This window comes from Temnothorax americanus, unplaced genomic scaffold (genome assembly GCF_048541705.1).
Source record: "Temnothorax americanus isolate GAGA-0224 unplaced genomic scaffold, ASM4854170v1 Scaffold8, whole genome shotgun sequence".
Classification (NCBI taxonomy): domain Eukaryota; kingdom Metazoa; phylum Arthropoda; class Insecta; order Hymenoptera; family Formicidae; genus Temnothorax; species Temnothorax americanus.
In genome coordinates this window covers 3,776,974-3,803,417 of record NW_027509802.1, presented here as the reverse complement: position 1 = coordinate 3,803,417, position 26,444 = coordinate 3,776,974, and the positions used below count along the sequence as shown (strand labels likewise).

The 26,444-nt window shown below is 42.5% G+C and overlaps 2 protein-coding genes across 9 annotated transcripts in view; one reads left to right on the top strand and one right to left on the bottom strand.

Moving 5' to 3' along the window:
• On the bottom strand, positions 1-24,475 carry Hil (peptidase hillarin). Of its 2 annotated transcripts, none has more exons than XM_077423927.1 (12): positions 23,612-24,475; positions 16,460-16,916; positions 11,953-12,235; positions 7,365-7,481; positions 7,046-7,218; positions 6,193-6,436; positions 5,562-5,788; positions 4,782-5,003; positions 4,539-4,688; positions 3,964-4,153; positions 3,206-3,463; positions 1-2,701 (listed from the first exon to the last, which is right to left on the bottom strand). In XM_077423927.1, exons 2-12 carry the CDS (start codon positions 16,801-16,803, stop codon positions 2,390-2,392), a joined length of 2,520 nt encoding a protein of 839 aa, XP_077280053.1. In that variant the 5' UTR covers positions 16,804-16,916; positions 23,612-24,475; the 3' UTR covers positions 1-2,389. The 2 variants fall into 2 exon arrangements, with proteins under 2 accessions (XP_077280053.1, XP_077280054.1); XM_077423928.1 differs by having other exon boundaries at positions 11,953-12,202.
• Positions 3,356-26,444, top strand: part of Lubel (Linear Ubiquitin E3 ligase) — a 45,822-nt gene continuing 22,733 nt past the window's right edge. For 6 of the 7 annotated variants that reach the window (XM_077423926.1, XM_077423924.1, XM_077423923.1 and 3 more), the window contains exons 1-2: positions 3,356-3,493; positions 7,993-8,103. In XM_077423926.1, coding sequence (XP_077280052.1) covers positions 8,092-8,103 — 12 coding nt within the window. In that variant the 5' untranslated portion in view covers positions 3,356-3,493; positions 7,993-8,091. Of the gene's footprint in view, positions 3,494-7,992; positions 8,104-26,274; positions 26,404-26,444 lie in introns of those variants that run through there. The other variant, XM_077423921.1, reaches the window with a different exon arrangement.

The window sequence follows — 26,444 nt, the reverse complement described above, 5'->3', positions numbered from 1 at the left end:
TTATATTATTACATGTGTGCTTATATTATAATTTAAATGTATTTTAATAACGAGAGAACATACGTTGTTCGCGGGCCATCTAACAATTGCTGGTGTTATTACACATGACCTCAAATAATGTGCGTGCGCGAATATATACATCTGTTAAGTACAGTTATTATCATCTAACTGAACGTACTTTGCAAATTTTCTCAATAGATTTGATTGTTTGAACACATTTGTCACAGCTATTTTGTTACAGAAAATTAAATGTGTTATAGAAAAAGCGCTTAAAAGAAACTAATTAAAATGAGCAGATTTAAGAAAAGTACAGATGTATAAAATCTATTACTAAATCCTTCTATCTAAAAATTCCTCTTTATCTTAAATTACATTTGTCTTACATTCCCGGAAAGCCAAATCTGTAAAGAACAGATTTGGAAAGTGTCTGCTGCAAATTTTGAATGTCAGCAGAAATATAACAGAATCTATTAATAGAATGCACATTGACCGTAGAAACTGAGTAAAATCTGTCGTTTCGTAACATTTAAATGCTATCATTTCGGTGTTACATATTTTCAAGTTATTTTTTTTGCAATGCAAACTTGACGGACACAATAATAAGAATATTTTTGACACAATTGTGATTTCTTTCTCTCGAAATTGTTAATGTAAAGTTGTGTTAAAAAGACTTTCGGAGACATTCTTAAATATACCTTTATAAATATGCTTCTTAAAAAAAGATTATGTTGTTAAAAAAACGTTTATAATGGAGGCCGAATTTGCGAGAATCGATGTTAAAATAAATCGAAGTTATTTTGTGGAAATCAATTTATTAAATCTTTATACAAGAATATCAAATTTTATTGAAAATAACTACAAGTATATATATAAAAAATTAATTTACATACTTATATATGGATGTTAATGGATAACAAAATAGACTTCGCGTAAGTTCGAATTACATCTATTACATTAGGCTACAATGTGGGAGTTTTATTCGTGGTTAAAATTTTAATTGACAACAAGACAGATTAATATTGCACGATTAACAAATATATAACTGTTCTTCTTTTTATTTGTTATAAACGACGTTTTTGCTCGCATAGTCGATGGTGCAAATATAATACTATCCTACCACTAAATAATTGTATGACTGCTACTCGATTGTGCGAATAATTATAAAGGATAATATAAAGTATATAGCACCTGTGCATTTCGAAAATTGCGACTTGAAAATGTACCAATTTCAAAAGAGGACACACGCACGAATATAATAGATAATACAATTCGTATGAGAAAACAACATACTTGAAGAAAGAAGAGTGGGCTAAATTGGGTGAGTACTTCTTCAGATACGAGTCAGTGTGCTTTGTGGATAACGATATTTTCAAGTCGTAATTATCTTATACGTACATTATATATACAGAAGCATCTTTCGTACATAAAATATATTATATTTGCTTTATTCGGTCTATGCGCGTCACACGCTTAATATGGATCCGCGATCGAGGCCGTGTATAATAACTAGTACTGAAAATAATGTGGTATTAGCGATAAATATATAAATCTGTCGGTGAAAGTAAAGCTTCGAGATGAGATTGTTACGACGGAATCGCAGATCGCAATAATTTATTTGATACGTTGCGTAAGAGAAGCATGATCGCGGGGAGGGGAAGAGGATTATTATTATACGGAAGTACTAACTCGGTAGATGATACAAGAAAGCACGACCGTAAGCGCGTTCCAGATATACCGGGTGTTCAGGAAATCGCGCGGCGTTAAACCCGTCCGCTTGTATATACGAAGGTATCTTTTGCTGTTGAAAAGCCCTTCGAAAAATGCCTCTCCCGCGTCAAATTAAACTTCCACACAGTTAGTTTTACATTAATAATTATCTCCAAGTCGTAAGCCTACTGTTAGACTCGAGGTAGCGCGGGATTGCATAAAAAATAGTTCTTGAAGAATGACGTAAAACGTCATTGCTTTCACCATTGCCTCTTCGTCACCGTCATCACTCGACCGGCCTCTTTTCTCTTCTCTTTCTCGATATTATTCACGATAAAAGCGTCGTTAATTCATCATTAATGGCCGATCCAGGACGATTACGTTATAAACTCTCTGCCTCCTAAGGATAGGATGAGCTCGATATAGACGAGCGAGATTTTCAAATCATAAAACAGTCGTTTTGTCGCGACAGTACATTCATTATTCCTGCAAAATATTTCCTTATTCCATATTTTTATAATTTTCCGAAAGCACTGTGAAAGAAGCGCATTTGTTATCGTTCGTCCTAACGAGCACTGGAATCCCAATCGTCGCTATCAATCGTCGTCCGTAACTATAAAGTGGAAATTTACGAACAAAGCCGAGACTATGTTTCAAGAGCGCGACCCGCGATTTTACACTCTCAATTCCGTTTGCTGGAGTTGATGAGATACTTGCAGCAGTGCGTGAGCAGATGCTTCTCGCCGGTGACGTCGTGCTGAGCGACGGGCGAGGCGGTCGATTCCCTGGTGTAGACGTCCAGACCGTACTGGCCCTCCTCGGGGAAACTTATGGAGAAAGTGACCACGTCGTCGTCGGCGATGGAATGCGTCACGTACTTGGACAGGCGCTTCTCCTCGATGCCGTTCTTGTGCAGGGTCGCCATGAAGTCCGTCAACGGCCTCGACATGCGGAATTGAATCTCCAGCTCGCGGCCGGCGAACACTAGGGCTTCCTAAAATCAATAGATCGCGCGATTGTAAAACGCCCGCCTGGCAAGCGCGATAAAATCGAAAGATTTCTCGTCTCTCTGGCGATTCTTCTTGGATTTTCTTTTTTTTTCACCTTAATGCCTCACGTGGGAGAAAAAAGCGGGAGGGAAATTTATTTTTGTGTGGAACTTATTGTGCACCAAAGCATTGTAAAACTTTTGTTTAACGCGAAAGGTGTAAAAAATTGTGTAATGCCATGCTAAACAGAGAAAAATCAAAGTATTTTATATAACGCTCTAAAATTAATATTAATCTTTTTACTGTTGAAAATGTGCGTTTACATCGTTTTCTTTTTAGTGACCCTAATTCAACAAATAAAAAAATTTGAGATTCAATCATTAACTTGAATTTATAAAAAAAAAATAAGTCTATATGTATTTCTAAATCGCTTTGTATAGTTTGCGTTGATATCGTTTTTGTTTTTGCTCCGAATTGTATAAGCAGACCGATTTAACTAATTGACTTACTTGATGAGTGATGGGTATGAGACCAAATAGTCTGGTAGCTTTGGTGGGGCCCCATTCGCCACTGGCGCAATCCGGCAATGGTACCATCACCGTCTGCAGTTCTTCACAGGCGATTTTGAATTTGCAGACGCTCTTGAACTTCATCGGTTCGCCGGTCAAATATTCCTTCGGCGTTACCGCATTGGCGAATATGTCCAAGAGAAAGGCTCCGGAACACGGGGCGTGAACTCGGAATGCAACTATGTTCCCTACAACCGACTAAACAAATTTTGGATTTGAACAATTTACGTGAGTATCGACCTTGGTGTATTATTTTCTTATCTTGTTATAAATTTAAACGACGAAATAAGAACGCGTCTTTTACTAAGCGTGCAACTTAACAATGTTATACATGAACAAAGTACAAAAATAGTGTAGAATAAGAGATATGACAAAAATTAATAATAACGTCAGAATATATTATAATTTTTCAACTATTATATATATATATATATATATAAATGTTTTGAGATTTATATAAATTAAAATTAAAGTTAATCTTTTTCTCTTTGTTTTTGTTATTTGATTTTTTAAATTAAATCCTCAAGTTTCAAAATAGGCCATTAACGAATCGTTAATATCATATTTTATACAGATTTAGAGTTATATAAATTGTTTTACATAACTTTCGTGATATTTTAAAATCAAAGTGACGCGATTCAAGTCGCTTGAGATAAATCATCGCGCGAATATGGAAGACGCAGACTATCAGTTTATACCTGCATGACAAAACGCTTGAGCGACACACCGTCGTAGCCATCGCCGTCGTTGTCGTAAAACTTGAGATTGTAATGAAAGATAAGGGATGATTGCATATGCGCCGGCATCGCTATCCTCACGGTCGCAGCACCGGTGGAATCCGTATACATAACGGCATTCGTATTCGTATCCGGAAAGTAAAGGCCGTACCTGTGCACGCAGAATTTATCCGAACGGTATTTTCCCCGTGCAACTTACGGTCATTGTTAACAGACCGATCTCTCGCCACGTTTGCGAGATCGTCGGTTTAATTACGCGTCCTAACGGTCTTTAAACACGCTTCAATAGGCGGAATTCATTTGTTAAGATGTGGTATGTTTGAAGCTGCTAATATTTTTGCCAAAAATATATAATGTGAAATTAATAAAAAGAATATATATACATATATATAGCGTGACATTGAATAATGAATTCCATTACGTAAAGAGAGAAACATAAATTGTAGCAACTAATGTGTGTACAGATCCGGTTTTCTCTCTTATTTCTCGTGTGTATTATGGAAAAAAAAAGAAAGAAAACAGGAATGTTGCCTTACCTGAAGAATAGAGACCGTACGAAAGGCAATTCCTCAAAGTCCTTAAGTGAAATCGGCTGTTTAAGCAACTGCCAATCCTCTTGAAGAGGGAAGAATTCGTATATGAATTCCCGGGGGTCCGTCAGGAAGTAATGATCGTCGTATTCGTACCTAAGTGAAACGTCCTCGTGATCTCATCGATCGTTTTATTTGCACACGCAAACGCTACAATCACGATAACCCACGGACTTTGCCGTGTCGTACCTGAGGCTGTCGTTCTTAGCTTTCGGTTGACCGGGACGGGGAACCTCTTTGGCATTGACGAGGTGTCGTGCCCCCCAATTACACTGGACAAACCGCCACGCACCTGCCACGTACACGGCGTTCCAGCTGTTCCGGAATCGGTTGTCTTCGAAGCAAACGCCCGGCTGGTAGCCCGCCGACTTGCTGTAACCCTTGATGACCACGCAGTGCAAGCCCGCATAACTGCATTCAATGTTATTTAGCGATTTAGGTACCATCAGTTTTCGCGAAGTGAAATATATATGAGATAAATATCGAGCATTTCGATAATTAAATCCTTAATCTCCTTATAGACTTTGTTATAGGCGCTTTAATGTGCACGTATTTCTACGCTAGTTGCACGGACTCATATAATATACTAAAATTAAAAAGTTTATTTACTAGCTTTCATATATTTTTCATTATGTTATAATATAAATATATGATATATTTTAGAATTTTTACTTTAGAATCCAACTTTCTATTCTTTTTATTGAATCTATATATTATTGTCAAAAAATTAAATCACAAGCTTTTTTATTTTTTCCAAATTTTAATGAGTTATATTATTCCACTGAACGATTTACTTATATATTGAATGCGATATAAATAATTGCGCGTGTAAATTGTTGATATTTTTACCAAAGTTAACTTTACCAAAGTAAAGCTTTCATCTATCTCCGTCCTGTCATGTATACTTATAGAAATTCTTTTTATAAATACGTTCGTCTATTTTTTATAATATCGTTAGCGTGCGGTTACCTGCACAATCGTTTGAATAGAACGTGGTAACTTTCCGTGCCGTGTTTGATGCCCCTCAGTAGACCCATGGGAGTGTCACCCCGTAAGTTTTCATCAAACTGCATAGTGTTCAGATTCTTCACGGTGATCCATCGGAATATTGTTCTCGCCTTTTCAATATCCGATCCGCATCTGCTCACCAACTGTCGCACCAAGTCGGTGAACGTTTTTTGATCTTCTTGGGCTACCTATAAGAACAATATCACTTATCAGTACATATCTTGTAAAAGTGGCGTTAATAATACTAATATTGCCTGATTTAATCTCTTATACGCATATATAATCCAACGTGAACAGCATCTCCAGAAATTGGATAATAAGAAAGAAAGTAGAAATATTGATGTTGGATAAATTTTGAAAGAAGAAAAAAATTCCTCGAATTTTTTTAAGCTCATTTAAATAAAACGCATGATAAACTAAATAAAACATAATAATGCATGATAAACTAAATAAAGCATTATAATGCAAAAAACGATAAACGCCCTCAGAATACTTGCGATAGACCGTACACCGCAAAATGTCGTCTCGGCGACAAGGTGGATGACTCGCGAGAGGAAGCCGGCGCTGAAAGAATTCCGCGGTGAGATCTTACCGAAATAGCTATCTGATCCATGTCGGCGAACTCCAGGGGATCGTTATAGATATGGTACTTGGCGAGGGCTGGCGGCTGCGGGGGTGGCGCGCGCGATGGATAAGGCGGGGGCGGCGCTTCCTGGATATAACCGTCTCCTTCGTCAAGGTACAAACTCTCCTGTAGCATGTACTCGCTTCTCGCCTCATTGATCAGCTCCAGCATCTCCGAGCTCTGTTTCTCCACCAGCGCGGCGGTTGCCGCCCTATAAATTGATCAGGAGTAACGAGGAGCTTTTGCGTTGAACGCGCAAATCCGGCTTCCCGGTTCGCGAACCGCCAACGCACGCGAGCTTGTTTATCGTCCGAAAGAAAAAAAGAAAAGAAAACGGAAAAAAGCATAAAGCCGAAGCTACCGCGGGCTCGTAACGTGTTGCACGTAACTCTTCCATGTGTGTTCTATACCGTAGCGAAAAAATGCACGGAATCGATATTCGTAATCCCATTCGAGATTGTCCCGTTAATACGTCATATAATAAATATAAACAACGTACAAATTACACAAATTATTTTATGATAAAGTGTATAAAAATGTCGACATGTTAAATATCAAGTTGGATAATTTATTTATGTTATTTTATTTATATATATATAGCATTGCTTTTTCCAATTTTAATTACGTGTGTTATTTTAAATTACATTTGTAATTAAATCCGTTATCAAATGTTTACTTTCGAGAAAATCAGATACTTCTATTACGCTCTACGCTCGATATTTTATTTAACGAAATAAATTCGTGATCCGTGATGTATAAGTGTGTACCTTCCCGATCTAAAAGCGAAATGTGGATATCGCGTTAATTACATAATAAATACCGTTCGTGCTCCAGCATTTTGCGCGTGAGACTTTCCTTCTTCTTGTCCCTGCGTAGAGTCATGTTCTTCTCCAAGTCTTCCTTCTCCTGCTGAAATTGTTGGGTTCGAACTCTTCCGCCTTTTTCCCGTTCCCATCTCGCCGACAATTGCTCCAGCTCCTTCTCCCACTCGTCCTTTTCAAATCATGCGTAATATGTTGAAATTTCATTATTTATAATTAACGTGTATTATTTGTAATTAACGGTGTGTAAAAAATTAATGTGCAGAACGCAAATAATTCGTATCATTTTTGTTAAAATCCGCCTCAGTCATTACATACTCGGAATTCCTCGCGGATTCGCCGGTCCTCTTCCTCGCGATGATGCGCAAACTTCCGATATAAATCATCTTCTTCTTTCCGGTGCTTCATCTCGAGACGCGTCTGTTCATCGCGATCCTAATGCAGCAAAGATAAAGATTATTAAAGTACTTAATTATTCGCAATTGTGCTTAATGTCGAACTAATTAACAACGAGAATGCTTCTTTTGAAAAGTATCGCAAGTATGAAAATATTGGGTTGGCCAATAAGTCCGTGCGGTTTTTTCTCGATGAACATTTATAAGTAGAAAACCGCACGGACTTATTGGCCAACCTGTTATTAAAAATATTACTGCAATAGCATGTAGCTGTACATAGTAATTTTATAATTGCATTGTGCAGCGATGTAGAAAAAGAATACGTATCGATGTCCGATAAATATGTAATCTGTCCTTATAATTTCTTATTACTAAAATGTTATATAAAGTATTACGTAAAATTTAAGTTACGTTTATATATTATGTAAAAGCTATACATAAAGTAAAACATATCTCGTAAACTCCGGATTCGGCACACGTAATTTCGAAAAGTTAACGCATGCGATCGGCATGTTACTATAATTAAGGATTAAAATGTCGTTACATTTCAGGAAGCATTCCGCCAGTCTGCAGTCGTAAGAAGACGAAGCTCGCGGATATACGGTCGGACGCAATGAAACGTTTCTATTTCTTAAAACGCCCGCAGCTCTATGGCCTTAGAGGTAGGTACTCCACTTTTTGTATAATTTACTTTCACGTCGCGTTTCTGCTTTCATTCGCTTCTAAGAGAGTTTCCTCGGGGGAAGCGACAACCCGCTGCTGGTCGACAAAGGTGAACTAATCCTCTTCCAGTGTATTTTTTTCAAAAATGGAGTTGCGCCACCCCCCCCCTGTCCGGCGACTCTTTCCGCTCGCGCTTGTAGTCGCAACCGGAAATATTAATTCAATGAAAATATGAGTATAGGGGAAATGTTACCGCTGCGGGAGACAAACATGTTCTTTTGAAGTCGCGCGACGAGATTTCTTCAATGCAATTTTTTCCATTTAATTTGAGACAGTAAGAAAGAGAGGGAGATAACGGTTTATCACATATAAATAATTAAAAGCCATCTTCAAGAAAATTGGCATGCTTTATGAAGTCTGTTTCAACAACTTTGTTTTGAAGCAGAGAACACATTATATAATTTTTTTTTTCTAATATACACCAAGATAAAGACTTTTAGTGAGGTCCATGTCGTAGTTATGTCATAGTAATGCATACGTGTCCGATTTGAATAAACGTGACTGGACTTAATGACAGAAAAAGAAAAATTTTGCATATTTAGTAAATATAACATTGTTTTCTCGTTAAACGTCATTTTAATATACACGTAACTTTACTCGCAACAAATCTTCAATGCCTGCGCGGAAAATTCACTAATAGTGCGCAAAACGGATGAGGGAACAAAGTGTACAAGACGTATATAATGTTTATCGTGGGAAAACCTGCTCGCGACGTCTTTCAGAATGACCAGCAAAACTCCGGGAGTACACACACAGTCCTGACGTAATTCAAGGCTGTTTTTTTCTTTAATCGTGTTTTAGGCTTTCCACCGAAAGCCACGTTATGCTACAAACAGCTGGAAGTACAAGTACCACGCGCGCTCATCGTAATATAATTTTACAAGTTTTTAACCGCGCGGCGAAGCGCGGAGCCGAGTTTTCCGCAGTTACACGGAGATATTTTGATATACGTTTGCGAGATCTGTCTGTCGTTCAGAGCGCATTCCCGGAAATGGGACAACGGCCCTTAATGGATTAATTTTCCCTAAGCGTTTTACGCGCGAAGGCGCGTGAGAGAGACGGCGGCCGGGGCACACACGCGCCGCTATCAACCCGCCAGCTCTTTACGCGGCCCGGTAACGATTCTCTAATTAGCCATCAAGTGCAGAAGTACCGCAAGCGGAAATAATTCTGCTTCCCGCCCCCCGGGTTCCCCGCCGTCCGCCCTCCTCGTTCGCCTTGTTGTTGTAGACGTAAAGCCTTTCCTTCGCGTGCACGCGGCGCGGTATATACGTCCCGACCCGAGGTCGGCACGGCGCGGCGGTTTCGCGCACGAGGGAAATAAGACGACGGCGTATACGCGTTCTTCCGTGATAACGATTTGAATAATCATGAACGACAACGACGTGCGCGGCGGCACCGACTCGCATCAGCATTGTTCTCGCACCCCGGAGGAAAACGCGCGCGCGACAAGCGAGGGAGTTAATTCGTCCCGGAAAGTCTTTGCGAGGTCGTGCGCTTCGGTGCATCGTGCTTTGATCGACCAGATAATTACTTAATAATTACTTAATCACCCAAATTTTTAATCTTCATCTCGTTACGGTGACTTTTTTAATTTCTTATATTGAATATTTTAATAATTGAGCTTTACATTATCATCAAGGAGTCTTGAATCTCTCCGAGGTTCCCGCGCGATTCTTTTGAAAAGTTGTAAAGTGAGTTTCTACTTTAAATTGAGAAACAAACGCATATCTGCGTGATATGATTTCTTCGCTCATTCCGGATCCCTATACCAGTTTCGGTCGTACGGTTCTTATTTGCTCGACTCGGAATGGAAGCTGACATATCGGAGTAATTGCGGTCGTTCGATCACAGTCACGCGCAGCGATCTGTTACGCGTCCCCGTCGTTTCTGAGATTCCCGGGGCTGTTTCGCCAATTAAACACATAATGCCGCATAATGCCGGCGCGAGAAGGAGACTCATTCCGCGTCACGTGTCCGATTCGAAAGAATTATCTGATCAACGGCGGCGTGTGGGCAGAGTTCATTCGACTTTGTCGTCGATAGCCTGCGAGCGTAGGAGGGCCCCCGCGATACGACGATATACCAGAACAAATACCGGATAAATCACGCCCGTTGATTATTCCGCCGCGGAATAAAAATCATGATTGTCTCGCGACTTAATAAACCCCCGCAGCAATTCGCTACCGCGCGTATTATTGTTGTCTCGCCGTAGTAGATTTTCTTCGTAGGACGAAGGGAAAGGACCGAGGGGGATCGCGCCGTGGCTCGATGCCCACGCCGCTTTCGTTCGCGTAAATGCCATACATAGGCCGGCTGGGTGTTTAACTATATAAATAAGGATCGGTCGGTCGATCGGGCACGACGCGACGGCGACGGCGATCTGAACGCGCGAAAGCGCTTTGGGAGAAAACGCGGCCGATAGTGGAGCGACTAGCGGCTCGGCCTTATTACTCCGGCCGGCGCGGGCGCGCGGATGGGAAAAGCGGTAATCTCATTTTCATGTGAAGTCCGTTCTCTCGCGACGACGACGCCGCGCCGGTTCGCCGCATTCCTGCACCGCGCCAAGCGCGGACGATTATTCGCGTATGGGAGTCACGCGGCGACGCGGTAGGTATACGTACGTGTGCCGGATCGCGGTTCCCGCGATCGGAAATTCGGAAATCCGCCGGTCTCGGAGGTCTCGCGGTTTCGCCGGGCACGAAAATCGGGAAAACGTTGAAATTCGAGTTCAGTCGTATGTACGTGCCTTGTGAGACGTCTCCGCGCGCGATTGTCTCTTATTTAATCGACCACAAGGCGATGTATACAATATTTTGTATTTATTTGACCGAAAATGTTTCGTGTTTATTGTTAGAAATAGTAAATTTATCAGTTGTTTATTTGAATATTTTTATATTTAATATTTTTATATCGTGCGGTATACGCATGTAACATATCGTTTAACTCTATTTCAAATGATTAGATCATTTTGTAAATATCAGTCAAAGCACCCTTTAAAAATAGAACCTAGAAGAAAAGTACGTAATAACGATAAGTTAAACCGCAGTTTAATTATTATTTGTGCAAATTAGCCGAGAGAGAAGAAACTCTCGCTGGCGACTTTGGCGTTAAACGCAGATCTTGCAAAAAAAAATGAGAAGAAGAGCTGCATCCGCATGCCATTGATCTGGATTTTATTATTAAGTACGGAAGTGGCTGGCAGCCTATTGTGCGTATTTTCGCTCATGCACACAATGCATCTCCCCCTTCCGCTTTGCCCCCATTTCAGGAAGGAGCTAATAACACCAGCGGGCGGCATATGCGCGCAAAAAGTCAATTACCACATCGCCATTGTTCGCTTCCTTACGCACTCTGAAATTATCATTGCTAATTCGCGTTATTAATTAACGATTATTTTCGCAGTCCCCGCCGCCGCCGCCGCCGCCGCCGCCGCCGCCGCCGCCGCCGCCGCCGCCGCCGCCGCCGCTGGTGCTTCGCGCCGCGCGGAGCGAGAACGCGACTGCGATTGTACCCGCTCGAGACGCAATAATCTCCGCGCGATATCGCCGTGTCTCCCCGTCTCCAAAGAGGCTGGGATCGCGATCCCCGTGGAGACGGAGAACGGTTTTCCGGTTCTCCAGGAAATTGCGTGTTCGCAACAGCCTGTTAGACGCAATCGCGTTAGCGTGGCTCGCGGCGTGCCACGCGCGTGTCGGAATAGTAACACTCTCGTCCTTATACGGCGACGACCATGACGAGAGGCCGATTACATCAACCGCGGCCGAGCGACCGGCTCAGTGACTCACCAGATAATAATCGATGGGTTTCTCGCGGGCCTTGCTGTAGCCCTTCTGTAGCTCGGTCTGCTTGAGCGCATGGGCGATGTGCAGGGCGCTCGCGTCAAACCTGCCGTACTGATAGCTGCCGTCCCCCGAATAATTGTGATTGTACGGCGAGGAGGCGCCGCCGGTGCCGGTGCCGGTGCCGCCGCTGCCGTGGATGCCATCGCGCTGGGACGAGTTAGCCGCCGGCGGCGAGCCGTGCCCGTTCAGGTGCCTGGCATAATTAGGCGAGTCTACATTATCGTAACTGCAACAGAAGCGTGCACACGGGTCTTCAGGGGATTGCGAGGGTTCACCGGGCACAGGACCGCTCGGTGAGGTTCCCGCTGCGGGGATCGAGAAGCGATAACGCGTTAACTCTTCCACATTGCCGGAAATAATGAGATTAGTCCCACACACACAGAGCGACCCCCTCGTCGTGTCCCGATCTCGAATAAATTATCCTTATTACTATGCCGTGTATGTAAAAATAACATGTAAAACGATAGTAAAAAAAATGTTGGTTATTATTTGAGAGATTAAGCTGAAGTGAACAAAAGTGTCACTTGTTAGAAGAGTATTAGGGCTAACTTTTTCGCTGGGAAACAAAACTGTCTGGGAAAGGTTTTCTTAAAGTTCCAGAAAATTGTGAACTCATAGAATCGCTCTCAAATTATAATTCTCGAATTAAAAAAAAAAGATCATTTAAAAGATCACAAAAAATGTGATACAAATACTTGTTAGTTTTTTAATATGAGCCGACTCATTATCTGTTAGTCTAGCTTTTAAAGCAAAGGACTTTCTGTATTCCAAATTAGCCGGTGGAAAACCTCCAGATAGCAATTTTCATGCAAGTCGTATCAGTTCTCTCGCAAGAGTTAATTCACAAAACTTCAGAAATTCTCCCGAAGATAAACTTTCTGTTCTTGAATATTGGTTAAAGTAAGAATTTTGTGTAAAAAATGCACGTACGTGTCGTGTAGATCGTAAAAATTGGCCGCGAGCGACATTAGTATCGACGATAACGGAATAAAAGCGAACACTCGGAGGTAACACGCGGTGTCCTTGATATCGCGAACGTCGCTCGTTACACGACGACGTTGGCAAAGAATCCGGGTCGATGGATTACGTTAACCCACATATCCGCAACAATCGCCACGTCAAGCCCTCCCCGTCGCGCGCGCAGGCTTGACCCATAATTCCGTATAACTGCTATATAATACGCGTAATAGACGCAATTATTGCGACGCGCGAGTCGCGTCGCAATTAGCGTCGCGGTTTAAACTCCACGTGAGAGAATTGCAATAAATAAAAATCTCACCGCAGGCGCGACAGTCTGCGCGCCGCCGCTTGCGAGAATTTAGTGTATCGCTTAAATGAATGTATTACACCTCTCTCGCTCGTTTCTGCCGGGTTCATTCACTCGCGCGAGCGGAGCCCACGCTCCTCTCTCTCTTTCTCTCTCCTCTCATTTTCTCCTTTCCACTCGACCTGCCTTTTACTCGTCCTCTCTCTCATCGTGATTATCAAGCCACGGGATGAGGCTCGCGAAAGGTGGGTACGAGAAACAGTATCGGATTCGCCAAACGGTCGGGTCCAGTAATCGGCTACCAAAAGAGCCTCGAAGAGAATCTCTAAGGAGCTTTTTTAAAGAATGAAAAATAATGTATAATAATTACCAAAAAAATAATAAAAACTATATTTTGCCGCATTTGCCGGCTTATTACACGAGTGTCTCGATATCAGAGGAAGAAAAATAATCGCGAATTACGACTGCATTTTCTAGCAAATATATTTTTCAAGAATCTCTCGGGTAATTAAGTAATTGTTACGATAAAATTAGACATAATTAGAACGTATGGAAAATATGTTAATATAATAAAGGATTTGACAGTTAAATAACGAGAAGCCGAGAAGGAAAGCCACGTCGGCGAGAAACTCTTCACTCTTCGCGTAACGCATGCATGTAGGCGCGAGCGTACGACTTTTGCGAGGCATAGTGGCCATAAAAAGCCACGCAAAACGCACGCGTGCATGCGCGCGGTGTCGCATGGAGAGATGTTAAAACGGGCGACAGGCGAACGAGCGTTTGAAATACCAATAACTCCGAGTGGTTTCGGCGATATTGCGACCGCGACAGCCTTTAACGCGAATATGTATGCGCGTTAAACACGTGGTTCTAGCAGGAAACCCGATTGCAATAATAACGTGCGGATATGGCGATTATGCGAGGCGATATGATGCAGCGCGCGCTTCTTGCGATATAGCGCGATATTATACTTAATCAAACCTCGCGATCGCGATTTCTTAATAGAATGCTGACATACTGAGATCAGATTAGTTTTCCTGATAGCGCAAGCTGCGCAAGTGTAATTTGTTGAGAATTATATTCACGTCAGAGCTTGTCTCGCAGGTGATAGACACGGTGTAGAGAGAGAAGATTGGATTTCTTTCCTGTTTTGAAGGTATTTTTCTCATTACAAGAACGCAAGGGATCCTATATTGACATACTAGCTTCGTATTGACTCTGCTGGCTTTACAAACATGTAGAACTTAGTCCTTCGAGAGGGAGAGAGAGAGGGGAGAGAGAGAGTTTCTCGTGATAGCAAGGTACCAAACTAAGCAGTTCCATTTCGTACCGCGTTTATGAAGATTATTGATTTTCCCTTTTTGCTCTCGATTCTGATTCCCGCTTAATTTCGTTAGTGAGAATGTCCTTGTATAAAGTAAGCGACTTTGTAGAATCTAATAAAATTTATGTAATCACTGCGCGCGATCACTTGATACGGCCTCTGTAGAAAGAAGCACAAGAGCTCATTAGCATTCAGGTTAAAGACCAAGTGCAGCATTTGTACACAAAACTGTCGGCTACTCAGACATCATTCCAGACTTCGTCGGATTAAGGCCAAAGTAGTCTTATTGCATAACGGTGGAGTGAAACGACTGAGCAGAACAAAAGACCGTGAAATGACACAGAGTCAAAGAATGTATATCTATATATGACTAATAATTTTCGCGAAATTGTGCTTGCATCAGGCAATTATTCTACTGGCAAAATTCTCGTGAATTCTCGTGGCAAAAAATAACGCGATTTTCGAAAAGTGTAAGTGCATAAATAATTTCAAAAATATAACTATAATGCCAAATTTAACACTAACTTCCAAGGAGGATTTAAATACGCTATACCAAGTCTAAACATCTCTAGCCGATAATTTTGTATAAGATAATAAGATAAGATGGTTGTATAATTTTTCGCAAAATATAATTTTCCACATATTGAATTGCATGCAGATTGAAGCGAAGGATTACTAAGGCCATGAAGAAATTTAAACGAAGCGTGTTAGTTACACCCGTACGTGTTTTCCGCGAAACTCGATTTCGAGACGTCGAGCTATTATTTCCAGCAGCGTTCGATCTCAATCGACAACAAAGGGAAAGTGGAGAAATTAGCCATAAATTTTACCGAGCGTGCTTTTAGTGCGTCTCTAACGTCGAAACGCCATTAAAATTGTGTTTTGTGCCGCGTATACACTTGTGTTTTCTGCGCAAAGAAGCTTAGCGAGAAAAGATAAAAGATCGCTGGAACGTTAAATTGACAGCGGTGGCCCGACACTTTCCTTGCGAGATTACCTTCGCTAATCGTCGAAATTAGAATACACAGTGACGCGCGAGAAACGATGGCACGTGTTGTGAAGTGTATCGCATTGTTCTTTAATATAGGAAATTGAGGTGAAGAGCCTAGCTTCGCGCCTATTTACGATTCAAGTGAGCTCGGCTGAGAGCGTTACGTATTTAAATCTATGCAGCGTTCTACAAACTTGAATGACTGCGAGTATATTACTTGCTAAAAGAAAACAGATACGTACACAAAGGGACATTTAAAAAGCGATTACTCTTTGTGAGAGTTTTGTTATCGTAGAGGATAATGCCGAAATTACTTCTGATATTCTCACGAGGAGAGAGAATAGTTCTTATACACGTACAGTTATTACTTTACACCTCAGATAACGGTGACTGCTGAAGAAAAATACGCATGTACTTCAGTTTGAGCTATAGCTATTATTATATTGACGATATTATTTAATTTGAATTAAATAATTAAGCACATCATCTCCTCTCTTCCATCATTTATTTATTGACTTCTTCTTTCATTGAATCAGATATATATAAAGAAAGATATCGTATTTCACAATCATAATTTTATACAACATGTAAAAATGAAGATAAGACAGTCTATGGTATGATAAATTTCTAATTATTCGAGATCGGATTGAGGAAACGAGCTAACGAGCTTGAGGTACGCGATGTTACGCGTACGACAGAAGTTTGAAGAGATCGCGATATATCGCATTAATGAATTTTTAATGTCGGTTGCTATACTGTATAACGGTGTGGGATTCACGTTAAAGATGGATTACCAGGTCAAGTGCATTACAAATTGAAAATACAGATTATTAAAGAAATTAATAGAAAAAGAAACACAGTTACTCACCAAGGTGGATAGACGCCGCGCGGCGACGCGCCTCCCGCTCTGATCTGCTCGTTAACGTAGCCGCTTCTAGGCACGTTAAGGGCGCTCCTGATGCCCACGCTGGACCCATCTAAAGTCCCGGGTCCGGGCTTGGGCACGTGACTGCTGCAGTACACCTCCTTGTCGTTGATCGTGTGCTGATTGTTGTAGTAGGTCTTCAGGGTGAGCTTGGTACCGCAGATCGCGCACTTGAAGCAACCCGCGTGGAAAAACGTGAAGTCCTTCAAGGGACCCACCCTGTCGACCTGATAGACGGTCTGAGCGCATCTCAGACACGTGCTCTCGTAGAAGTTCGGCCGATACATGATACCCGCGCCTCGACGGACCGCCTTGCCGAAGTATCCGGGCTCCTCGTCCTGATCACCGCTCGCTGCAGTCTTCTCGTACGGCGCAGTGTTTCGCTCTCAATACGTGGGACCTTGAAAATTAAAGGCCTCGATCAGGGAATAGAGAAATTACCTCTCACCGCGCCGAGATAAATACAAGGCGACGCCGGCGAAACAAATAACTGGGCATTACGGGCTGTTTAGAGATTGGCGCATGACTCACGTATACCATAACCGTACATTTCTAATTTCTCTTTGATTTTTCTTTCGAAGAAAGTGTCGTAAACCGATCTATTCCCCGTTCCTAATCATGAAAGTTTATGTGCGAATGAAATTTAATTCCTAGTTGTGCGCTAAGTGAATTTGTTATATATATCACTGATATATATATATATATAAAGAAAATATATATGTATACAAAACAAAATTATTGCTATCAAACAGGTGTAATTAAAACGGGAGAATTTGTGTTTAATTAATCTTGATGGAGATAACGGAACAGCAAATTTAGAAGGATGCATTTAATTCTATATATTTCTTATACCGTCTATACTTTGAGCCTGCTAGTTGATACTTTTGTATGGCTTAGAAATTACTTAAGCCAAGCCGCTGGTATGCGTTTAATAATCTCTTTTCGCACACCGGGTATGAATGCGCCGCGCGCGAGATGCCGAAGGTGGGAATCAAACGCACGTGAAGGAATTATACGCAATAAATAGTTTGCAACTGTTAATTACGCCGGCGTGGTGGTCTTCTCAGCGTTCGTAACACGCGAACGTAGCTCGTTTTACGCTCCAATTCGACAATATGTAGCGAGTTTTCTTGCCGGCGAGCCCGAATTGCGCACCGTTATCGCGTTCAGCGTTCAGCTGGGATTTATCGTGGAATTTCTAATTCTATCGGCGTATCCTTCGCATCGGATGCGTTGCCGAGCACGTCTCTTTGGTACGCTTTACGGAGAGGGAGGTTTTGAAAGAAAATATCCGTCCTAGGATCTGGAGAATGAAGGTACACGGGGCGAGCCCCTGCACCGCCGACACTTTCCTGCGAAATTTTGCAACGAATTATTTTGCCAATACCTCACCGAAGTGGGCGACTAAAGAGGCAATTGCAACACCTTTAATGACAGCGATATGCCTACGGTAACGTCGACGCGAGATTTTCCCACGTATCGTTCGGCTCCACGAGCACTTAATCGAATTTCTATATCACGCGTTTCTATATTAATATACGACTGTACAGATCTGTTAATGCATCATCTCAGCTGTTGCTTTCTCATATTTCAGAGCCTGATAATTATATATTATTAAATGCGCTTAAGCGGGCAAAAATGTAAAGCCATAAACGATAAATAAGAGCTATATGCTGAAATCTCGCGCACGGAGAGTCAACGTACTCTGCCTCGAAAAATAATTCGTTATCGTTCCACACATAAATTGATTTTTTTTCCAATTTATTTACCTCGAAACAGGTTCGCAGTTGTTAATCCTTCGCGAAACACCGAGCTGGTGGAAAAGCACAGTGTATAGCTACCTAAATTGGCTGAACGCACTACTTCTTGCATCTGTCTGACACCGCAATGCTTTCTAAATTCTTATAGTATACCGCCACCATCGCAACTACCAGCAACCAAATAAGCATCATTTAGAACTGATATTTTATAGGCTAAATTATTTCTCGACTTTTCCCTCGTCGCTGAGTAGAGTTTTGAATAAACATTTAGATAGCCAACGGTAAGACAAGGTTACTCTTGATTCCATATATAAATTTTTTACACAGACGTTCTTCCTTTTTATATAACGGGAAGTGGATAAATTGACATATCGTATATAAGATAGAGCCAAGATAAATAAATCGAATTACGCGCTCTGTGGAATGCAGAATCATTACGATACAGTGAAATGAAATTGAAATTTCTATCTTAAGGATCGAAAATAAGGATTTAATCGACTAGAAACTCACAGTCGACTGACTTCGCGGAAACGCTCACAGAGCACTCGTGGCAAATTCTGCGTACAGACGGCTGCAGGCCGGGACAATAGACGCGCTTGCGACACGTTATTAGCAACGCATTCATATAACGCGACACGTGCCTAATCTCCGGTTCTCCTTCTCTCTCACGGAACAACGAATCAGGTTTTTCACAGCCAATTGACGGAGGTCGTCGCCCCCATTTTTTTTTTTTTTTTTTTTTTTTTTTTTTTCGCGGCTGTAACTTCTAACGAAGTCTTCGCCACGCGATTGAATCCGATGCGTGCGGTAGAGGCCGATCGCGGTCCCGGTGATGACGTACCGATGAAACTTATCGGGAGAGTTCCTCTTTTCGAGGAGCGAGCGCGAGGGGCACGACGCCATATCGGGAGAAAGCATTTTGTACGTACGTCGCCGTGCGTATCGCGGCCCTCGGCATCGCGAGAGTATGAGCTAATTCTTTGTAAATGAGGCCACGGTGTGTACGACCTGCTCTCGCCGCTGCGGGATAGTTCGTTGACTCTCGACAAAATCCAGAAGTGCACCAGAGGAGCCGTCGTAAAAAATTTATTTACGGTTTTACGCGCTAGGCTTATTTTTTTTTTTTTTACGTTTAAACACGCGACAATCGACGGGAGAACGTTCCTTTCTCTGCTATTGTTAGTGAAGCGCCATTAACTCTCCAGTAGGTGAAAATTAAAAAAAAAATGCGTGGGATGTAAATTACACCCCACCTTATTTATGTTATAAATATTAATATTAAACCGATTAATATTTTTGTTTTCTGTTTAATATTATTCATTGTTGCATATATCTTAAAGTATATTAACAGGTGGAAAATTTAATTTTTATGTTTTTTTTTTATAATAATCAGTTGAAATGAGTTCAGAATACTTATTAGGAAAAAAGAAGCCTGGGAAATAAATACACGCTATGCGACCACTGGAGGGTTGAGTGAAATATATGTACGTATAAGGCGTACGTGGATTTGTCAAAATCTATAATTTAAACATACATTCCGTTGGCATAAGAACGACCCCGTATATACACTTGGAACTGTCGGCGGATTCGTCCTTCGCAATTTACTCTCGCATCTCATCGTTTTCGCGTATCGAATTCTCATTTTGTCAGATACTCGATGCGATCGTTACCGTACGTACGTACAGCTCGAATTATGTTGCTCGAATTTCATCGACGCCGGGCTAATGTTTATTAGCCCGCTACCACCGCGCTGTATATAATCCAGCTAGTCTTCGTCGGATAACTGCCCCGGCGATGGAACTAATAATACGTAATATTGATTATGACGCAACTGTGCCCGATAGCGTCTTGCGTCGAGTTACCCGCCGATATATACCTACGGGCCGTCGCGCACAGGTGTAAGTCCTAGGCTGTTATCCGCTAATAGAATATGATAAATCGACCCCGTCGCAATCCCCTCCCCCTCTCCGGTCCTGTGCAATTTTTGACGCACGTCATCGCGCATCAGCTACGTTTTAATCGGAATGATAATTTTCGTAACGCTATATCCCGATTATAATGCCCGTATCTCTGCCCGGCCGAGCGGCGCTCGCTCCCGTAACGGAAATCCTTAACGCGTCTCATTAAGCCGCGCATTTTACTCCGTGCTCGGCGCGCGCCGGCGAAGTGCGGAAATCGTAAAATTCCCATAAATTTCGCCGTCGCGAGCGACTTTTGCGCGAACGACCGCAGGCACGGAGGATGACTCACTATATCAGTAAGTGTATCGTTTATTTAAATATTTTTTAACAAGATAAAAATGCAGTTTAGTGACATTCTTATAGCCATACTCCAATACAATATATCTTTCTTATTTTCAGTTGCACATCAATTTCCATAACTTTGGCATAAACAGCGTATCGTGCGGTATTTCTTGCAAAATCTCCGTCAATGCTGTGAAAGAGGTCTTTAACAATGCAAATTGCTGTTTCTGCATTCTTAAGGCAATTTGTTGCTTAATACTGTGTGATACGGTTCGTATACTCATCTCATGAAACCTGATAAAACTTCTATTGCGTATACATATATAAACTCTAATATTTTATTTATTTATTTAACATTATTCAACATCTATATATATATATATATATATATATATATATATATATATATTACAGATATAATAGAACTGAGAGCGACATATTCTATGCATATGTAACAGTTTGGAGAGCAGACCCGTAATCAAGCACCAAAAAAGAATTCGCATTAACAAAGCACTAGATTCTTTTAAGCGAGAGCATATTATTATTGTCTCCGCTATTAGAATTTAGAATCCTGTGAAATGTTATGAAAATTTCAACGCTCATTTATTTCTCTTTTTGACTTCTTGGAATATAAGTTTTTTACTGTCAAAGCACATTTTGCAATGCCATTTATCGTCCAGTACAAGTAATATAAAATTCGGCGGAAGCGCCGAACGAGCATTTAAGTGAATGGATATTGAAGGGAACATGTTCAATCTTGGAAGAATTGACAAATATTCTAGAATAAAAGCGTTCGTCGACTATATTCAGGGGATCTGAGACCTACCATTTACTTTCCGTTTGGGTCCGTCCCTGCGAGCAGCGGCAGTCGGCGGCTTTACGTATATACGCCGAGAACACAGCGACTCTCCGAAGGAATGCGACCGAGGCGGTACGATTATGGCGAATTGCATAACTCCGGAGCGGAGGAACGGGCCGCCACCGCCGTCGATGCGATGATCGCGTAATGGCGCGTTGCACCTTTATGAATTATGCGGTCTTCCGGCGATCCGTCGAGGCCGGAGAGCGACGCGTCATTTATCGCGGCGCTCGTTACAAAAAGCCCGATGGCGTAATCGCACCTATATACACGTGCCCACGCAATCGCGATCCGTGGAGGCTTCTTCGCGTTGCCGATAAAACTCTCCTCCGGTTTTGATTACGACAAGCCTTGAGATCGGGAGGTCTCCGGAGTCGACGACGAGACGAGACGAGACGAGACCGAGAGCGGCTTTCGGAGAAGTAAGGAAGAAAGCGAGACGCGCGTCGGAGCTTTGGCGCAACGTAAAAATTATTTACGACATTCCTCGCGTCGTTCATCGCGCGATAATGCCCATTCGAATGCCCGTGTCCCCATTTCTGGCCCATCTTCTTCTAGGCATTTATGCGCGCCGGGCTGCGAGCCGCACGCACGACGGTCTCGCGCCGCCGCCGCCGCCGCCGTGCCAGTGCCACGCACGCTGCTGCGAGACACGAGAAACTTTATTATGAGGTAAATCGCGGGGAATGCGGCCGCAACTCTCGATTCGGATAAGTATGCGCGCGGAACGCTGTTTCGCGAAAACAACGAGATAACGGGACGCGCTGCGCGAATGAGAGAACAAATTGCAGCATTTAGGGCCGGTATCACAGTCTCCGATTAACGTGATTCTCCCTATAGATTCTCCGATTAAACTCACTCTTCGTCTCTTTCTAGGGGGATAGTTAGAAAGAGATGCAGAGTGAGTTTAATCGGAGAATCACGTTAATCGGAGACTGTGATACCGGCTCTTAATCCCTGTAGATTCTTTTTCGATTCGATTTTTCAAGCAAGGTCAAATTTTATAATAGGAAAAAGGGTGCCAGATATTATGCAAGATTTCGTATCTATGAATGTATTTATAATACGTAGCATTATGGAATCTACCGCAAAAAAGACTTGTGAAAACGGCGTCGGATCGTTCTATAAAATCTAAATGATGTATATATATAATTAACGTATAGGATTAAATAGAAAAAATACATTGATCATCTTCTAAAATTAATATTTATTTTTATCAATTTAGATTAACTTTACGAAACGTTTCACTTACTTTTTATCTGTTGCTACAGTTCTAAGATATATAGTGTTAATCTTGGTTTAACTTACCTTTTATCTTTAAAACTAGCAACAGATAAAAAGTAAGTGAAATCAAGATCAAAGTTAATCTGCACTAATAGAAACGGACATAAGACGTTAAATATTGATTTCATTAATACGTGCGTATTAACTTTAACTCGTCTGGACTTATAACGTGAAATCAATTAAATTACTTAAAACTTGACCGACGTTAATGAGAGAGAGAGAGAGAGAGAGAGAGAGAGAGAGAGAGAGAGAGAGAGAGAGAGAGAGAGAGAGAGAGAGAGAGAGAGAGTAAGTTCTTCAATTTCTTTTTCAATTAATTTTCGACGGATGGAATATTGCAAACTCTGGATTTTAATCTTTTGGCTTCTCATTGAGAACTCGTTATTCACAAAGCTATAAAACAGAATTTGACATAACGATACTCCGATCTAAAGTACTTTAAACTCGTAGCGCGAATAAATATCATGACTTGTTCCACGCACGCGTCCTAATTTTGGTCCCACACGGCACTCTCTCGCGTGCCGACAGGTGAAACCGCACCAGCCATCGGTGTTATTGAATATCGAATAATTACTGAAACTTGGAGGATATTGTCTAGAGAAATTTCCCAATTATCCGCGAAGATCTGTAAGTAGGCCCGACTTTCTTAATCGATTAAATACCAGGGAATCAACGAGCGCGCCACCGCGAAAAAGTTTCACAATAATTGATACACCATCACCAGAAGACAGACAACCATTATAATCACAGATCATTCAGCCAATCACAAATACCGGTGATTCTCTCCTCACACTCGTGCGCGATGTAAATTTCTTTCTACGCGCGGTCGTCTGTCGAAAATCACAGAATCGCGGAGCGGCAATTTCGCTCCGGTAAAAAGTGGAGCGACTTCTGCTTTTCGAAAATGCGTACGCATCGTCGCGACTTATCCTCGAGCGGCGATACGTACGTCCTCATAATCCTCGCTTCGGCGTCGTCCACGAGCAGTCCCGATGACTTCCGTGACCGCCAGGCATATCTCCTTCTGCCCGTGTGCTCTCCGAGTGCCGTCCGGTCCTCGGTGTCTCGCCCTGGGCGCGACCGCTCCGGTCCGGCCAGGTGTGGAAGAATCGCAGGTAACGACCGAGCCTCGAGCACTACGTAACGACCGCGCGCGCGGTATCACTCGCGGACAGCCTTCGGTCTACCGATTATTTCCGTACCGCGCATCGAAATCACCAGGCGAACGCCTCGCTCCGTTTCGCGAGCCTCGCGCGCGCGCGCGCGCTCGCTCGCTTACTCCGCTCGCTCGACGAGGAGGAATACGGCGAGGAGAAGCCCAGTCGAGCGGGTCCACCTGTTTCGCCAGCGATCGTCGCGATACCGATCGCCGCTCGTCGACGGAACGTCTCGCGATCGGATCTTGGGATCCCGGTCCGATTCGCCTTGGCGGATTAGGCCGCGTACTCTCGGATACTCCTCCACGAGTAACCGGAGTAACTACTCTCGCACGATTACACGCACGACAGCCACTTTCGACCTTCCAGCGCGTACGGACGTCTTGGGTGACACGGTTTCGGCTGTTCGCCACCTGGAATGAGGTCTCGGCACTAAGCGAGGCGGCCGTCGCGGCTCAGATCGGGCCTGAATATCGCCACCTGCCTCCGTCGACGTTCCAGGAAGGTCTGAGGTGAGAGGAACGGCCATTTTGAGAGGCACCGACGATGAATCGGCTCAGGTGGCGCTATGGTTGGAGAACCGACCTGTGCGTCCTACCTGCGTCCTTACCTGCGTAACGGTCACTCTCCCGTGCGCGCTCACCTGGCGAGGACCCGGGATCGTCGCCTGCGACGATGTATGAAACCAGAGATGCCGCTTTTGAGGACAGATTCTTTCCTATTTTCTTTTTAAGGAAGAGAAATTAAAATATTTTTCTATGCGCGTCAGAAGCTTGCGACCAGAAGAGAAGACCATTACCTGAACGATTTATTAATTGTGCCGATTTTATATGAAGAAATTCCGGAAGGATTAGCATTTCATGAGACTTACGACGATAAGATCTTCTAATTATAGATAAAAATACGTTTATAAAAAATATATCGTTCGTATTCCATGCAAATGATATTATAATCTTCTTAGAATAACTGTATAATTTATTTGCTGTGCGTTAGAGTTATCTTATAATTATGTCGCAACTACACGTGTAATGACTTAATGTATAGTGACTTAGCACGATGATCCGACAGATGTTGCAATAAATATATAGCTACAAGGACCGGTTACGCATACCCTATACAGAATTGAATAGAACGAGCTGTTTACCGGCGCGGCTGCAACTTGTGGATCGTGAATTTGCAAAGGTCACCGTTTTGCATCGGATGTCGTGCGTTTAAAAATGTCTCTTGTATCACACTCGCTTCCTCGGAGTCACCATTTCTAGGCAGAAAGTACAAGATCGGTGCGCGTAAGAGCGCGTGTGCGCGCCCACACGAATGCGTGAATGTCGCGCGTACGTGGGAAGCGATTTGCTGGAAGGGAAAAGAGCGAAGAGAGAGAGAAGCAATGATGCAATAGAGGCAATAGAGGCAACGACAGATTACACATTGCCCGACCGTTACCAGAAGTTTATACGCTCTGTTATACTCTATTTAGCTCTAACGTTTCAATGCGCCGAGCTCGTTTCCGATGCACATGCGAAGTACATGCCTCGTAAGGCTAAAGGATAATAAGCAACGGCGACGCGGAGCAGCAGGGTCAATTAAGAATCACGCTATAGCTTAAGTCAACGGAATGGTATCGTATCTTCTTATTGGAATGTGATGAGCAAATAACACTTTTGTGTGATGATCCTCTCACGTCAAATGTTCACGGTGACGGTAAGGGCGTGCCAACAAATTTACCGTGTAAATTTGCGGATTGGACATAAGTCAACTGCGACCGGTCAACTTGGGCTAATATCGCATCGGCATTCCGTTAATATATTCTCGTGCGATTTACATAATTACAGATTTCTTGATGCTGTATACATCAGCGTGTTCCTTCTTTCTTCTCTCAAAAGTTCTTTAGTTTCTAAGGTAACTGTAGTCTCATTCTTCAGAATGACTGCTTCTGAATTTTAATTTTAATTTTAATAACTGAATGTAATATTGAGAAACGAGAAGAGCTGCAAATACTTTATTGGCCTGGCCAAAGAATTGAGGGAAAGAACGGTCATTGTTTTGCCCGAAGTAAGGAGTTACCAGACAAATTCTTTCTTTTTTTTCCTACAAATTTTTTTAGTTTTTAAGATAATAATAACTTTATTTTTAAAAATTAATTCTCAGACTTCCCTAGAGCTTTAAATCAAATTTTACTAACTGAAATATGTGTTGGGAACCAAGAAGCTCTGTAAACATCTCATCTAAATATCAGCTTGTTTAAAGAACTAAAGAAAAGAGTGGCCATTGTTTTCGCTCGGAGAACGAGACACGGACGTGGTTGTAGTTTCTAAAGCAATACCAGTCTGAGTTCTAAACGTCTAAGCTGCGCTCACACAGCGAGCATCGCGATATATTTACGCGAACGAGGAGACCACGGCGGGAACGATGGCAGCGGTCCAGCAGACGCGGCGTTACGGAAATAGATTTCGGCGGCGATGCAACGGCCGCCCGCGGACGGAGCAGCGCCGTCCAAGCCGACATCGGAGACAAGGCCCAGTACCGTGCGGACCAGTTGCCGAGAAAAACCGGAAAAGTCAACCCCGGCGAGGTGTCCCACATGAACGTGAGTGCCGATATTCGTTCCGAGTGCAACCCCCCCCCCCA